Source organism: Lipophrys pholis (assembly GCF_963383615.2).
Source record: "Lipophrys pholis genome assembly, chromosome: 9".
In the NCBI taxonomy this organism is placed as follows: Eukaryota; Metazoa; Chordata; class Actinopteri; order Blenniiformes; family Blenniidae; genus Lipophrys; species Lipophrys pholis.
In genome coordinates this window covers 27,846,898-27,864,016 of record NC_137639.1, presented here as the reverse complement: position 1 = coordinate 27,864,016, position 17,119 = coordinate 27,846,898, and the positions used below count along the sequence as shown (strand labels likewise).

The 17,119-nt window shown below is 40.4% G+C and overlaps 1 protein-coding gene across 3 annotated transcripts; it reads right to left on the bottom strand.

Annotated features, from left to right (window-relative positions):
• Window positions 1-1,643: 1,643 nt before the first annotated feature.
• Window positions 1,644-16,040, bottom strand: ctss2.1 (cathepsin S, ortholog2, tandem duplicate 1). 3 transcript variants are annotated; one of them, XM_080470723.1, is made up of 9 exons: window positions 15,714-15,794; window positions 13,177-13,335; window positions 12,881-12,954; window positions 12,038-12,160; window positions 8,614-8,760; window positions 5,792-6,016; window positions 4,129-4,294; window positions 2,709-2,811; window positions 1,644-1,963 (listed from the first exon to the last, which is right to left on the bottom strand). In XM_080470723.1, exons 3-9 carry the CDS (start codon window positions 12,950-12,952, stop codon window positions 1,867-1,869), a joined length of 933 nt encoding a protein of 310 aa, XP_080326849.1. In that variant the 5' UTR covers window positions 12,953-12,954; window positions 13,177-13,335; window positions 15,714-15,794; the 3' UTR covers window positions 1,644-1,866. The 3 variants fall into 3 exon arrangements, with proteins under 3 accessions (XP_080326849.1, XP_080326848.1, XP_080326850.1); XM_080470722.1 differs by lacking the exon at window positions 13,177-13,335 and having other exon boundaries at window positions 12,881-13,005; window positions 15,714-16,040; XM_080470724.1 differs by lacking the exons at window positions 12,038-12,160; window positions 13,177-13,335 and having other exon boundaries at window positions 12,881-13,005; window positions 15,714-15,801.
• Between the last annotated feature and the right edge of the window lie 1,079 nt (window positions 16,041-17,119).

Genomic DNA, 17,119 nt, shown 5'->3' with positions numbered 1-17,119 from the left:
AATTTATGTGAAAACTTTGATGTTTTTATGAGTTGAAAAAGCCTTTCTCTGACCATGTTACACACACGCCAGCATGGCCTCACATCAGCATGTTCACAGGATATTTACCAGAGACACAAGTATTGATTTTTAGCCTCACTTCTGTCCTAACATGTAGAAGCTAAATTGACCAACAAGCCAATTTCCCAAAGAGTCAATGGGATCCTTTCAGACAGTTTTTATGGTGAGTTTAACATCCAAACCTGAAACCAGCGGTCCCATTGTACTTAGACACTGACATTACATTGATTTTAGCCAGGCTCTCTTCCTGCTTAGGAATAACAACTCACTTTTTGCCTCTCATCTAGTGCTTTAAGTGCTTAATGTTAACATTAATAAATGTTGATACTAGTGTTTATTTAGAGTTTTTGCAACATGAAAAGGACTGACAAGGATTCATTTTAACCATTAAAATATAGACACAATTGTATGTTTATGCAGAACAATATACAATATTCCATTAATGAATCACTTATTATTTAGTGCAGCATTTCTTATGGTAAAATTATATCTCTACCAAAAAACAAAAAGGAACATTAATCAAATTTTGGGGAAATTAAAACTACTTAAATGACCCAATTTTTAGGATATGGACAAGATTTTTTGTTTTTTTTTTGTCAGTATAAAATACACTCTGCATTGAGTGCTGAATATTAACATATTAAAGGTTAATATCATTGTGTACTTTTATTGTTTTTGCGATATTAAAATGGCTTCTCTCTGACGGGTTCATTTCAACCTTTAAAAATGTACAGAATTGTATGTTTATACATGATATAGAATTGTTCTCTGCCTGCTTTCAATTAATCACTTATTTAGTGCCAAATGTTATGAGTGAAATCAAAAAATAAAATAAAATAAAACTACTAAATTGATACATTTGGAATACATTTTGAGAATAAGGAGATTTTATTGCTTTTTGTCAGTAAGAATTCTTTTTAGAAATTGATGAGTGACTAATATCTTCAGCCATTCCATGCAGTGAGTATTGGCATGCGTCCTACATAGTTTTCAGTGTTTCTTTGTAAACAGACATCGCTTTTAAAATGCTTCCGTGTACACAACAAGCTTTTCTGGAACAAAAAGGTAAAAACGCTGCGTTTTCACTTTGTGTAAATTTGCCCTGAGGTGACAGATCAACTTTCTGGCCTCGTCTCACGAAGAAAGAAAAAAGTCTTTCCAAACAGTTGCTCATTTTCCTTTAATCCCTCAGGCTCCCGATTGGCCGACCAGGAGCTCTGATCATGTTCACAGGTGAAATCAATCTCCCTTCCAATGGAGCTGAGGAAGACTCAACTGTTAAGCAGGCAAAAATATTCCTGGTGTCGGTATTAGTGGAAATACACAACTATATTTAAAGTATTTCAATAAAAATGTGATATAATCTGATCTAAAAATAACTTTTTCTACTATATGTCTCAAAAAAGCAAATATGGAAAGCTTAGAAAATGTCATAATATCAGTAGAAATATAATAATTCTGGAAAATATCTTGTCTTAAGAGATAAACACGACAACATATTGATTTTAGCCAAAATCTAAAAGAATTGATTGAGGCTTTTCAGGCTGTTTTATTTAATTATTAAAGTCCTTATATATTGACACTGAGAGTAAATCTTCCTCTTTATTACAGAATCAAAAACACAATAAAGCACACGCAACCACACGAGGTCATTAAAAGTAGGGAGAAACCCCGAGCTGCTGCTCGAGCCATGTTTATCAAAAAAGAAAATCACCCAAAAGCAGATTTTTAGTATTTCCAGACTAGAATTTCCAGACTTGGCACCGAAGCGTCACCTCCTGTGTTTTTCAGCAGGTTGAGGTTCATCTAAACGGGGTAGACGCAGTACTGGGCAATGCCACACTGGTCGCCTTTGTTTCGAGCCATTAGGACGTAGCCGTCTTCCCCGTAACTCGTCCCCCAACTGCATGAAGAGAAAAGATCAAAACATGAATAGAAAACAGCGATGAGATGATGTATTATCAGTGAAAAAAACCAGAGTAAATAGGAAAATCCATACACGTAATGGGATTTCTGCCTTCCTCAGATTAATGACTCACTTGCTATTATTCAGTACAGTGAGGATTAGTATGTGTTAAAGATCAGATTTTTCTCAACAAATATGACTATTCTAAAGATTTTCTTTTAAAGGAAAATGTAAGCAGATGATGTGTAAGATTTGTTTTAGGCAGAAAGATCAGACACCTTGAATGGAAATTCTGATTTTTTGTGAGAATAGTTGAGGTTTATTAAGATTTCAATTTTCTTTATTTTCTATTAATAAAAATGTCAAAAACTTTCTTGTTATGTTTTTTCAGTTCTTTGAATTGAAAATGTTACAAAACGAAACTTCCCAGCATCACTTCTCTGTCTGATTCTTGGAATTCGAAGCAAACCACAACTTATTTTCATCAGCAAAAACAGAAAATCACCAAAGTCTGAACAGAATGTTTTTGTCTTGTGGCTACGGTGTGTTTTCTTTCCCTGTTTCACTTCTTGTTTGTCCTCCAGAGCTCCCACAATGCACCAGGAGCAGGGCGAACACACACTCACACACACTCGCACACACTCGCACACACTCGCACACACTCGCACACACTCGCACACACTCGCACACAGCCTGGAAGCAGAGCGGTGGAGCGTTGTGAGGGGAGGGCGGACCGTCTCACCTGTTCTTTATCAGCCAGTAGTCTTGTCCGCCCAGAGTCCCGTAGCCCACGGCTAACACGCCGTGGTTCACGTTCTGGCTGCAGCCGGGGTCCACGTACACTCCTGAGGAGAGGCGGTGAAACAACACGCCGAATTATTCACACGGTGGTTCGGAATCTGGACAGAGATTTTTTTTTTTTTTTACTCGGCCTTCCTCAGCTTGAGCTGATATCCCCCAAAATTCTTTACATCCAGATGGAAGCAGCGTTGTTTTTAGTTTCAGTAGGCACAGAAATGCTGTAGTTTGCGTGCCAGCCCACTAGTTGGTGCCGATATTCAGCCACACATGCAGAAAAAAAGCAGGACAGAAACTCTCAAGCTTCTTCAAACAGCCTTTCGTCCTTGTATAGGTGCACTCAGGCCTCGTTTATGTGACAATGCTTCAAGTGAAAAGTGCATAATTTTAGCTTTTTCCATTTCAGAAATGTTTTGCATTTACATGGTAATGTTTTGAAAATGTCTATTTACATGGAAACGGCGGAAACGGTGACTGTCAACTATAAAACCACCAAGTCCCGGGAGAACATGGACTGGGAGTCATGACACTCCCGAGGAAACGTTCTTCTTATTGTTGGGTTTCTCTGTTAAAAGCACCTAGAAATGACTGTGTTGTATGTGGTGCCATTTAAATAAAGTTGAATTGAATTGAAAATTCTTATTGTCTATCTACTGAGCATGTGCAGAACAACTGTTCACTACGGCCGTGCTGCGCATGCGCAGTAGCTGCGCTTCAGAAAAGTTTCCCTCGTTTCCACGGAGATAAGAGTCAGAACCGTTTTAAAAAAGTTGCATTGTCAGTGGCTCTGACCGCTGTTGTCGTCTGAAAACAGAGCAGAAGTTTTCCATTTTCATTTGAAAACGTTACCGTGTAAACGGGACCTAAAACAGAAAAAGTTAAAAAGGAAAGCACAGCCAAAATGGCTTAAAGTGTTAAAATTGCTGAAACCGGTAAAGTGGCCAAAGCAGGTAAAACAACAGAAGTTGCAAAACAAAAAAAAATCTAAAAGAAACAAGAAAAGGCTAAAAGCCATCTGGAATTGCTCAACAGCAAAAAAAAAAAAGAAAAAAAGAAAAAAAAGAAATTAAAAAAAACATCTAAAAAGGGGAAAAAAACTAAATGGCTAAAGTCATTTAAAAAAAAAAAAAAAAAAGCCAAAATTGCTACAATTGTTAGAAATAGCTGAAAATGGCCATAATGTTGAAAAGAATTAAAACAAACAAAAAAAAATCACTCACATTTAATAAAAATGGCCAAAAAGGTAAAATCGCTTCAGAAGCTAAAATAACTTAAAATGGAGAGTAAGTAAATATATAAGTGTACGTTTTGTGCCGGTAAATAAACCTACATCGACACGGCAGTGTATCTGAAGTGTGACTCACCGCTCTTGTAGAGCAGGAACTGCTGCCGTGAGGCGTCGATGGCGACCGAGATGGGCCCGACGGTGGCCAGCGCCGCCTGCAGAGCCGCTTCGTCGCCTTCGGGGAGAACCTCGTATCGGGAGCAGTTAGCGGCGCTGTAGGCCGGGTCGTAGTGACACTGCTGCACCTGGAGGTCAGAGTGCAGAGCCAGCGGGGTCAAAGGTCAAAGGTCAAAGGATCTGGACCAGAGGTGTCACGCTCGCCTCAGCTCAGAGGCTTTAGAGGAGGGAGTAGAGATACAACAACTGCTAATTAAGCTTTGACTGAGCATGAAGCTGACGGAAAATCTAACGTTCACCACAAACACTGAAAATGCATCTTCACATTTCCGATGTGTGAGTGAAAACTGTAAAATCTTTGATGTGTGTGTGTGTGTGTGTGTGTGTGTGTGTGTGTGTGTGTGTGTGTGTGTGTGTGTGTGTGTGTGTGTGTGTGTGTGTGTGTGTGTGTGTGTGTGTGGTTCAACCAGCAGCCACGGAGGTTATTCAGAGAATCTTCCACTTCATTACAGTTGGAAGGTTTTTTTGGGGGGTGATTTTTTTGTTTTTCGTGGAATTAAAAGCGAGACACCTCCGCAGTCTGTGAGACGGCTCAGAAGTGCCCTCCTCTTCCTCCTCCTCCTCTTCCTCCTCCTCCACACCAGCAGCAGCGAACCGCACGAAGCCCGCAGGACAAACATGTTGTCCGCTCACATTAATTTATTGTTGCTCCAAAGAGACATTAACAGCTGACCACAGACAAGATAGGAGAGTGTTTGTGTCTGCCGCCCGGAGCGCCGGACTGAACTTCTCGCTGCTGCTCGTACACCCACACCGGCGTGTGTTCACTGTAAACCTGTGTTTAGGCGAGATTACTGCCTCCGCGCTCTCGAAAGGAGCGACGGGTCTGATCTACTGAAGGTTTGCACGCGCAAAGAAACGTGTGGAAGCGGCAAAGTAGTGTGTGCATGCGTGGCAGCGTGTGCATGCGTGGCAGCGAGAGAATTCCAGGTTCTAATCCGTTTGAGTTTCAGAGGCCCGACTGCGGAAGCTACATGTTTGAGTGTGAGGCTGTTTCCACGACGTTTCAAGTGAAAAAAGCATTTTTTTTTTTGCTTCCGAAAAGTTTCACGTTTTGAAAACGACGTCTGTCTCCATGGCAACGGAGGAAATGCTGAAAACGGAAGTGGGCACCGTTGGTTGTTTCTGTTATGAAAGCACACGCATGAAGCAGAGAACCATACGCTATAAGCATTAACAATAGGAGTACGCGGTCATTCTAGGGGACAGACGACCAAGTTGGATCGTTATTACAGTGACTGTCAAAATAAAAGTACCACGTCCCAGGAGAATATGGACTGGGAGTCATGACTCTCTGGAGGAAACATAGTTCTTATTTTTAAGTTTTCTGTTTCCACTGTAAACAGGGCCATATACTGTATATATATGTGTGTGTTCAACTTCTTTTAATCACATAGTATCTTTTACTTTATCAAGTACTAAAGCAGTAAGCCATTTAAAGTCCTAATTTGAAATCCTTTTTTTCCTGCAAAATGCACAAAACACTGAATCTGTTTGTGTTATCGTTGATTTTAGACTTCCACAACAGTTTCTAACACTATTTCTGTATAAGAAAAGTCACTCACCTCCCCCAAATAGGGGTAAAAAGCGTCCGAGTCGATGCCCTGGTTGTCGATGACGTAGTTGAAGGCCTTTGTCATGAATCCCCCGTTGCAGCCGCGGTTGCCGTACTTCCCGGAACAGTCCACCAGGTTCTGGGGACTGAGGTCCACCAGCTTCCCCGTCGTCTTGGCCAGCAGGCCCTCCAGGGCCCCCGCAGCACTGAAGGCCCAGCAGGAGCCACAGGAACCCTGGATCACAAACACGTCATGTAAACAAGACTTCGCTCACATCATTTAGTCACATTCACCCGTTCATGCACAGACCGTGCCATGCAAAGTGATTGACCTGCTTTAAAAACAACCCCAGGTTATTTGTCTGGTCCAAACAACAGAACTGTTCAAATCAGGGGCGACATTCGGACCAATTTCCTCTTGGGAAGGCTGAACTGGTAAAATAGTGCCATAATAACCTTTAAATCAAACTTTAGGATTTATGTATGAGACAAACCTGTTATTAATATAGCCATTATTGTTTATCTTTAGTTCTATTATATATATATTTGTATTTGTATTTATTACGATGGCTTTTATTATTAATGCAAGTTGGGATATTTGCACACAGGATAGGATTAGATTATTTTTACTTGTTGTTTATTCATTTCACTTTTTAATTCTATTTCCTTTAGCTGAGTGTTAAAGACTGGTGACACAAGCACAAAATTGTGAGCATCTTGTATAACCTATGGTGATTTTTCTTTTGTTTGTTTTTTTTCAGTTCGAAAAACTTTAAAGTATAATTTTTTTTAATTTATTTATTTATTTAATTATCCCACAAAATCAAACAATTACTACCAAAAATGACTACAATCTCAATATAAAGCCAGTTTTAATGAAAACCTTCTGGTGCAACAATGCAGTGAAATGTCCCAAACACTTCTCCTTTAGCTGTTAAGGTTTAAATTTCAAGGTTATTATGACGTTATTTTACCGGTCCGAGCCCCACTCGAGATGAAATATTTGTAAGTGTTTTAGAAACTTGATAGAAACTTGGTGTTACCTGAAGACACTGACGGGTGGCGATGAAGATGGGTTTGTTATTAAAAGTCTCCGCCTCCCTACAGAGTTCTGACTTCACCTCCTCTCTCTCTCTCTCTCTCTCTCTCTCTCTCTCTCTCTCTCTCTCTCTCTCTCTCTCTCTCTCTCTCTCTCTCTCTCTTCACTACTTGAATGGCTCAAAGAAAAAATCTGATAAATGCTGCAGCATCCCATATTGCAATGCATTGATGCTATAAATTCCCTGTGAACTGAAATGTTTCTGTATCCGCTGCAGCAGCAGGGCATCAAATGGAAACGGTCTAATTGTCTCGCGCTTCATTTCATACACATTTCCATGTTTGGCAGCACAACATGAGCGTGTAAAGTCGGAGCCAGCGGAGGGTCCAGGAGAGTTTAAGAGGTTAAAGAACTCCACCGACTCTTTAAGGAAACGTTTTGTTTGTCAATTACATCTCACATGTTGCTGTGAATAGAAGGACTGCCAAAATCAATACGGCCGTCTCTAGTTGAATGATGCTCTCATGCACGGAACAAGTTTATAATGTGTTTGGCCTTAAAAATTCCTTTTTAAAAAATTTTTTTTTAGATTCCTCTCGCTTCATCATCAATCTACACAAGATATGTTTTCTCTCTACTTATGCGTGACACGGTGCAACTTTACATTCAAGACAAGTTCGACTCCTCATGAGAAATTCTTGAAGTTTTGAGAGGTTGTAAAGATGGATAAACAAGATATTTGGCATAAATGAACCAGGAAGGGCTCGACAGTAACACTGGGTGCCGTATACACAACAACGTTTTCAGCTCGGAGCCACTGAAAACACGACCTACCTGAGAACCTTTCCCAAGGTGGAACCTTCAGAACTCCGTCTCCGTGGGAACGGGGAGAAAACACAACTTTCTAAAAATGTTGAGTCGAGTGGAAAAGGGTGGAAACGCACCTTTTCGAGAATGCTCCGACTCCTTCTACATATAGATGGACGAAAATGCAACTTTCTGAAAACATTTGGGCTCTGTCTCCATGTAGATGAAGAAAATAGCTACTTTTTGAATACACTGATTCTCTCTACTTGTAAACAGAGAAAACAAAACTTTTGGAAAACGCCCCGATTCCATTTCCATGTAGATGGAGGAAAGCACAACTTTAGGAAAGATCGACTCCATCTCAGTGTAAATATGGGAAAACACAGCTTTTTAAAACATTTGGGTTTTGTCTCAATGCAGATGGATGAAAATGCAACTTTTGAAAAAATCTCCCAACTCTGTCTTTGTAGAAATGTTGGAAAACGCAACTTATAACAACTCCAAATGTTTGTATCGTATTGCCAGAACAACCAACAGCACACACTTGTGGCCAAACATGCTAACTACATCCTTTTACTGTTTCCGTGGAAACATACATCGTCTTCAAGACGTTGCGGCATAAACGCCAGACTTTCCAAAAACGAAAGCATAAAAACGATGCGTTTTTACTTGAAATGTTGAAGGTTGAAACACGCAGGAGCTGTAATATTCAACAATCTGTGACTTTCAACATGACACACGCCTGAGGTCTTAACGCGTGCGAGGCGACGTGTGGCTTTTCCCCTCGGCTGCGTGCTGAACGAAGAGGATGTGGCTTGAACACTCATCAAACTGGTCGAGGTGGTGGAAACAAACATGAAGCGATTTACAGGACAAAGAAGAAGATGAATGAGGGAAGTGAGACGCAGAATGATGACACGATGTGTTTCAGTGTGTGTGTGTGTGTGTGTGTGTGTGTGTGTGTGTGTGTGTGTGTGCGTGTATACCTGCGTCTTCACACTGGTGACCAGGCCCTTCTGCCTCCAGTCAACAGTGTCTGGTAGATTCGAGATCCCTTGGAAGGATGCTGGCGCCCTCTGGAGGTCAGTGGGAGGAGTTAGCAGACCAAAAGAGTGCCCGAACTCCTCTGGAGTCTATAATGGGTATAAGAAAGAAAATAAACTATTATATGTTGCCAAAAATACAGATACTTCTGTAAAAAAAAAAAAAATAGATGTTTGTAAAAGTACATTTCCAAAGAATTTACTCTATTGTACTCAAATATAAAGTCAAAATATACTAGAATTCAAGTATTTGTTAGCTCATTGTTAAATGTTTTTAATGTTCTGGAAGGAGCTTTCAGCCAGTTCTCATTTCATGTGATTGTGTCTTTATGTATGTGTATACATTAGTCCAGTTTGATTTCTTGAGTTAGTTAATTTGGATGCACGTTAGAGTTCATCGTCCATATTTTAATTACAAGTCACTGTGAAATGATATCCAAATAAATTTTTGATTGATTGAGACCCTGTTTGCACAACAATGTTTTTAAGTAAAAACTGAAAATATTATCTGTATTTCGGGCGTCTGTTTAACTGACAAATGCAACTTTTCTGAAACGCTGCTACTGTCCGTGCGCACCACATCAAGGCTAAATAGTTGTTCTGCACATGCTCAGTAGCTGGACAATCAGAACAATGTTCCCTCCGTCGTGTCATGACTCCCAGTCCATGTTCTCCTGGGACTTGGTAGTTTTATTTTGACAGTCACCGTGATAACAATCTAACTTGGTCGTCTGTCCACCAGAATGTCCGTGTTCTCCCATTGTTAATATTTCTAGCGTGTTGTTCTGTTCTCCATGTGTGTGTCATTTCATTACAAAACAAACAACAGCACCCACTAGTGGCCTGGCATGCAAACTACATCATTATCATGCCACCGCGACACTTTCCTGAAATGACAACAGAGAAACGATGTGTGTTCAATGTCAAATAAACGGGGCCTAATTTAGAATTTGCAGAGAATCAATGGAAACATTATTCACTATATACACACACAAACATGTATAAGCTGCCTGTCATGACGACAAATCTTAACGCCGCTGTAGCATCGTTAGCTCATGCTCTTCTCCGCTTCATCCCGTGCTTCAGCTCCGCCGTGCTCACCGGGAACGTTTCGAGCTGATTGGACACAAAATCCTGCCTGACAAGAGTGCGAGCGACGCATATTGAAATGACATTCATCGGCTGGCCACAAACACAATCCGCAGCTTGCGTTCACTTCCATCCGCTGCAGTAGCTCGTTTTTATCTGTGCTTGCTAACACGCTCGCTGCAAGAACTTTAAAAGCCCCCATGTGGCCCCCCAAAAAATACATTTGAATAAATTAATGAGCGGTTGAATGCGATGTCAGCGTAGTTTTTTTTCCCTCTCAGCACGTCACGGTAATGATGAGTCTGCTCATGATATTCTTCCTCTGGACATCAGCGGCCTTTGTGATGCTAACAGGGGGCGTTAAGGTCTTTATTGTTGATGCTATCACCGCCTTTTATGAGCACTATTCTTTTTTTTGTTTTTAACGACCCAGATAAAACCCCGCGGAGTGAAAGCGGATAAAGTGGAGCGGATGAACAGGTTTCACTCGACACTTTGCATACAGTGTCACCTCTGAGGCCTCCGAGCTTCCACTTCTGCTCCCAGGAATCAGCCGCGCTTCTTGTGGTCGATAAATCAGCCGAGCGGATTGAAAATGTGACTGAAATCACTCGCTGACACGGACCGAGGATGAGGTGAGGCAGGTTTAAGGAGCACAGACCAGCCTCACTCACTCTCTCACTCATTAAGGTGGGCTCTGAATGAACTGCAGGCACTGTGAGTGTGTGTGTGGTCAAGCTGAGAGCAGAAATAATTTCATTACCACAAGAGCCGAGAGACGGCGGCTTCCTCTGGAAAAGTAAAGTTTGAGCAGCCGGAGGGTGAAGCGAGCAGCGGCGGAAGCTCATTTACATCCAGGTCAGAGAAAAGTCTCTGTAATTTGTTCTCTCATCATTTCTCATGTATGTTTTTCTTGTCAAATGAAAGCCTCGTATTTTAATCCAACAGATGAAAGCCTTTGACAGAAAACACATCGCTGTCATAATATTTTTTTTTTATAAAAATCCTTTCAAAATCTCAGGAAAAGATTTAAACTTACATAATTCATATTTTCGCCCTTTGATTGCCTGATGTTTGGCTTTAATCATTGTGTTTTGGACTTTTTCCTGTCAGGAGTTTCTAAGGATGCACCGATACCGACACATGTATCAGGTTCGACGCTGCACTGAGTTCTCGTGCTACTAAAAAAACAAAAAACAAAACCCGGAGAGTATTATGTGATGTCATACGCAGGTAGGCAAGCGAGCACGAGCGACATCCACCGTTTGGAGATTCTTTAGTATGAACTGACAAAAGTGAAGCCGACTGTAAATTATATGTTCGTCATCGAGTAAACGGCTCTCTGTCCTACTTTCTCTTCCTGATTCCAAACTCCCACATCTCAGCCTGCTTCCTTCTCTTATCATAGGTCACTGTGTCATCGGCAAACACTGAGATCCTCGTGATCTCCTGACCTCACCGATTAGTCCCTCTGTCGCCACCGCAGCGCCGAAGGAGCTTCATCCTGAAGCCTCGGTCTGTCACATAATTCTGTCATTTTTAAAGAAAATGTGTCTATTTTTCAATCACCTCTGCCATCTTATAACACATTGATAGCTTTAAACAATAACCCTCCGGCTCTGAAGATAATGTTACAGCCCACAGGTGTGTGTGTGTGTGTGTGTGTGTGTGTGTGTGTGTGTGTGTGTGTGTGTGTGTGTGTGTGTGTTAACGTATGCTGTTTGACAGGAGGTACCCTCACCGACTTCCTCTATTGGAGGATGACTGCTGATTGGCTCAGCTCCGCCCACCAGCTGATGCCATTTAACAGCTCCACCAGACTCCTTGTGGCGGCTGATGTGGGAGGCTTCCGCTCCGGCTGCCTCGAGAAACCTTGGTGTATGTTTGAAGTAGTTTGTGTGACCTTTTAACCTCGGCTCCACTCTGATCTTTGAGTGTTCGAGGTTTTCGGTTAAGACGTTAGTCAAGCAGTTTGGTGGAGGTACCAGCTGTTTGTTTAGAGTTAATTGGGTGTTTTTGTTTGTTTCAGGTTTGCCACTTGTGTTTAGTAAATTTGTGTTGTTTGAAACTTTAGTTAACAGCCTTCTAGAGAAGAACCTGCCTTTTTTGTTATAATAAATCCCTCACTGTATAGTTTGCCATCAGCCCCCCCACCCCCGTTGTCCTTTTATGTTGGCCAGTACCTGTTTAGCCCTCCTTTTTTTGTACGTGTCTTGGGTCTATATGAGTATTGTAAACCAATAAAACTCTAACTTCTGAGGAAATGTGATGATTTCACCAGGTCTCCCATGTGGTTCATTCCCAGCTCGTAGGTGTGAAGCCCCATCGAGGCCTCCAGGTTGTGCATGGCAATCAGCTTCAGGTTCTTCTCCCACAGCTCCCGGCGGCGCCCATCCTCCACCTTTTAATGCACCGCTCCGATTAGATTAATACTGTAAAACACACGTGACCCGCATGCAGCTCGCATTTCCTGCGGCACATGAGCCAATTTAAAACACTAATGCTTTGTAGGAAAGTCACTTTAACCACGTTCGAAGCGGATGTGCGCTGGCCCGGGGCACATTTCACATCGGGAGGCGGACTGGTGAAATAGTGACACATTAACCTTCAAATTAAAAGTCTTTCTTGGTTGTGGTTTCAGCGTTTACAAGATGAAAAGGTCTTTATTTTTAGGACACCAAACGATTACTCTCGACAATGAAGTCAAAATGAAGTCGGATTTAATGAAAATTTCTGGTGTAAAATAGTGAAATATCCACAAAACTTCTCGTCTCTGTTGCATTATGCATGTTTTTACCAACTCACCTTGACAGCATGGTTCATTCTGATATCTCAGAAATTTGTTCGAAAATCTGTTTTCTTTGAAAAAAAATTTTGGGGTGAATTTGCTTGGCGGTTTTGCGGGTCTGATTGGAGAATCTTGCGGGCCGGTTGTGGCCTCATGTTTGACACCCCTGATGACTTCTGAAGACGAATCTTCCATTCATCCTCAGAGTTCACGTGCTTGGTTTATCGCCTAATCATCAAAGTTGTCATCTCTGCAGTGAAAACCTACACTTGTATGTTGTGAACACAGATAAAAAAAATGTTTTTATCTCTTCAATATTTAGAGCTTTTATACCTCATTTTGATACTTCTTGTTGTGCGTCTTCTTCCACAGCTGCCAGTGGAGATCCAGCCCACTGTCAAACATGGCTGCAGCCTCCACACACACACAGATGAGCAGCAGGCTCCCCAACATCAGGCCTGCGCACGCACACACACACACACACACACACACACACACACACACACACACACACACACACACACACACACACACACACACACACACACACACACACACACACACACACACACACACACACACACACACACACACACACACACACACAAGGAGACAGGATGTCGTCTGACCTTTGACGAGGAGGCTGCTGGTTAACGTGCAGAGGAAACAATCCGCCCGACAGAGATCGAGGCTCCATCAGAAACACACGGACGTTTCTCACTTCACACACACTCAGACTATCAGGCACTCGGGGAATCAGACGGGAGCAGCAAATCTTTTCAAAGACTCTTTAAATGTTGCCAGAACGAGGAAAACAATGAAGATAAAGGGGGGAAAAAACCAACTGAATTTGAGAGTTAAAATATACACAAACATATCAAATGTTGGTTAAAGCCACAAATTCTCATTATTATGCCTATTCTCAGTCTTATATTTCTATTATCATTCCCCTCTTCCGTTTCATTAATATTTTTATTGTTGTTATTCCCATTCTGATACTTGTTCAGAATCAGAATGAGCTTTATTGGTCAGGTGTGTTTAACACACAAGGAATTGGCTTCGGTCGGCTGCGCTCTCTTTGTACAGAAGTAACAATAAACCAAAAATATAAGCATATATTTAAAAACTAATAAATAAGATAATAGTGCAGTGGTGAATAGTGCAAATAGTTCTTATTCTCATTATTTTCAATTATTATCATTAGTGTTCGTCCCATTACTATTCTCATCATCCTTATTGTCATTCTTGTTTTTTTTCATTCTTACTTTCATCAGTAAACAACAAAAATAGGAAACAATGAGTCAATCTGTGTCTAATCTAATAATTCAATCACTAATAATTCAATAACCATTTCTTTTGATACATTTTGTGTGAATTTTCTGCTTTTAAAACATGTAACCAGTCCTCATGTTTGTTTTTGCACAGTAAGAAATATCAGCTGGCTGAATTTATTGAACGACTTCTGCTGTTTTTCAAAGACTCACAAAGACAAAATCAAAGCGAACTTTATTCGAGACCATTCGAGAGAAAAACCCGCAATGAAGAAAACAATTTCTGCAAGAGTTGTTGTGTAAACAGGAAGTGCCAATTTTCCAACTGTGCCAGTAAGTTAACTCATCATATAATAAGATTGAAACCTTCATGTCACTCTTTTCCTCTTTTTGTTTTGAAATTGAACTTTTTTCTTTCTTTCTGTTCTCATGTCCAAAAACTCCTTTGTCGATCAAATATTTGCACCCAAGTTGTCCCGTCCATTTATACTGAAATACCACTAATATTACATTATTTGAATTGTACTAAGAAAGGAAAAGTACTTTTGTTAAAAAAAACTACTCACAATGCTGAAAAACTGAGTAAAAGTGATTTTTGAACTGTTGGGTGTATTAGTGCGGGGGTGTCAGTGGCTCTAATCAGACCAAAGACCAAGAAAACGATCAAAATTGCAAAGAAAATAAAGATTATTTTTGGACAAATTTCTTAAGAGTAGTAGAAACAACACTGCACCGAGATCTGAGCCGAGATATCGGTGATGCTGCGATGTCGGGGTGTAAAAACACCCATAATGCAGCAGTTTCAGGGGAAGTTTGTTTCGGGACTTTGCACCAGAAGGTTTCATTAGAATTAGCTTTAAGTTGAGATTATTATCATTTTCTGGAGTAATTGTAAAAGATTTTGCAAAACCATACACTTTTTTCCCCCCCAAAACATAATAAACGATACAATAAAGAAAAAGAATTAAAGTTTGAATTTAAAGGTCATTATGGCACAGTTTCAGCGGGGTGAAGTTCTGTATGCGGCTTCTGAACGAGAACATCTTTGACACCCCTGGTTTAGTGTGTCTGCCTTGTGAGGAATTGACAAACTGTACAGCCTGCTTTCACTCATTGTCTGCTGTTCTTTTCAAAACAAAGTTGTAACGTTTGAATAAGATTTTAATCATTTTCAGTGTGTTTACCACTGAAGAACAGTTCTCTCTCGACAAACCATTTGTGTATAACATGAAGCGCTTTAAAAATAACGAGTAATTCACATTATCAGGTAAACCTGCCATGTATGGAGGACTGTGAGTACTGCTTCTTTTTTCTTTTTTAATTTATAGTTTTCATCATTTGTGTTTTATGAGCAGAACACTTTCGTGATTCTGTTACTTTCTTTACCAGATATAAAATATTTGTACTCTAAAACAGTTAAATCGAGGTGAATTTTAATTCACAAAGCATGATTGCACAGTGCACAAAACCAGCATTTATCACAGTTCACTCAGTCCTCTGCAATATTTATATTACACACGTTAATATCAAGAGGGAAAAAAACTAAATGCACTGTACAGCCCTAAAAACAATATAATTCTAATTGCAAGGAAGGAGTACGGACACATATACAAGCACAACGTGTCTAAATATGTCAGATTTAATCAGTTTAAAACTATATAGTTTTCACAATGAATAAATGATAAACAGCCGGGTGATTGTATAATAATCGAGAAATGCTTTCTCACAGTTGCCTCTTGAGCACAAAAGAAACCTTAAATAAATCACAGAAGTGAAAGTAAAACCAAAATCAGGTTACATGTTTACTTTTTAAAGGATCTATTCTATTTAAAAAGATTTTATTAGATTAAAAGATTCTAACTGATAGATATAGATTGATAATAGACACTACTTGCCCGTTTTGGTGGAAGTAATGGTGGATTCTGAGTTGACGCTCCTCCGAAGTTCTTCCTGGTTGCTGTTTATAAAGAAAGAGTCACATGATGTGTCGCAACTCTTCCTCTTCATCACTTCACCTCAAATACGTGTCAAAACAGGAACTGTGATGAAAGTGAGAGAAACGCAGGTCTTCCGGACCCCCTGGTGGCCACTAACCAAACTGTAATGATAATATTGATTCAATAAAGAGCTTTTTAAAACTTGTTTTTAATGTTAAATCAACCATATGATGCAGATGTCGGAATCAAAAGCAACATTTGCTTCATCTTCATTTCTTTAAAGTCGGTGAGGCAATTTAGGGGAATTCCTGACATCTTTTCACTGCTGCACACAGTTTCTAGAGCAGGGATATAAAACTTGTTTTAATTCAGCGGCCACATGCAGCCCAACGGTAACTTCAGTGTGCCGGGGCGGTAAAGTAGTGCCATAATAACTTTAAAATTTTACACTTTAAAGTTTTTCTGTCTTGTGGTGGTAATTATAAGCATAAAAAAAAATCTATGATCTCGAAGAATTTTGCACCGAATTTGGCGACAGTTTCAACTGAACAACCTAAGAGCCTGTTTACACTCGCTGTTTTAGTATTTCTATTTCAGGAATGTTTCATGTTTCCACGGCGAACTTTCTGAAAACACGGACGTTTCCGGTGAGAAGGGAGCGAGCGCCATAGTACGGAAAACCCAGCGTTAATCCTTGAAGTTATCTCCATAAGAGAAAATCCAGGCTCGTAGTCCAGGCCACTGGTCTCTGTGTCGTGTTGTGTCTCTTTAAAAAAAAAAAAAAAAAAAAAATATATTTTTTCAATTTCCTTGGTGATTTGATCCAATTGGAGCCTCTTGTCGACCGGTTCGGGTCCATGGACCTTATGTTTGACATCCCTGGTCTAAAGGTTTAATATCATATTATCACTGATGTTGATCAGCGTCTCTCTGTTACATTAGACGGTTTCCCACCGGATCAGTTAGTATTTATGTTATATTAAATTAGCAATTCTTTAAAAACTCAACATTTTCCAAAAGTCATGATGTATTTTATGTCATCTTGTCCAACAGCTATAAACACTCTGATGTTGAAACCATTAAATTATCCTGTGAGCAAAAAACAAAACCAAACAAAAACATGTTTTTAGGCTGCAAAACAAAATGCAAATGTGCATCGTTCCCTCCGTCCTCGGGGGGGGAAGAGAATATTGTGGCGTTCGGCTCGTTGCATCTCGATGTTCATCGTGCAGAGATGAACATTTTGGCGCCATGCAATGGAGAGAGGTCAGGGAGGTTGCCGGGGGAAACAGAAATGCTTTGGGATGGATATCCAATCTGGATAATGTAGTTCTGGACCGAAGAGGAGGTCAAGATGAATATTT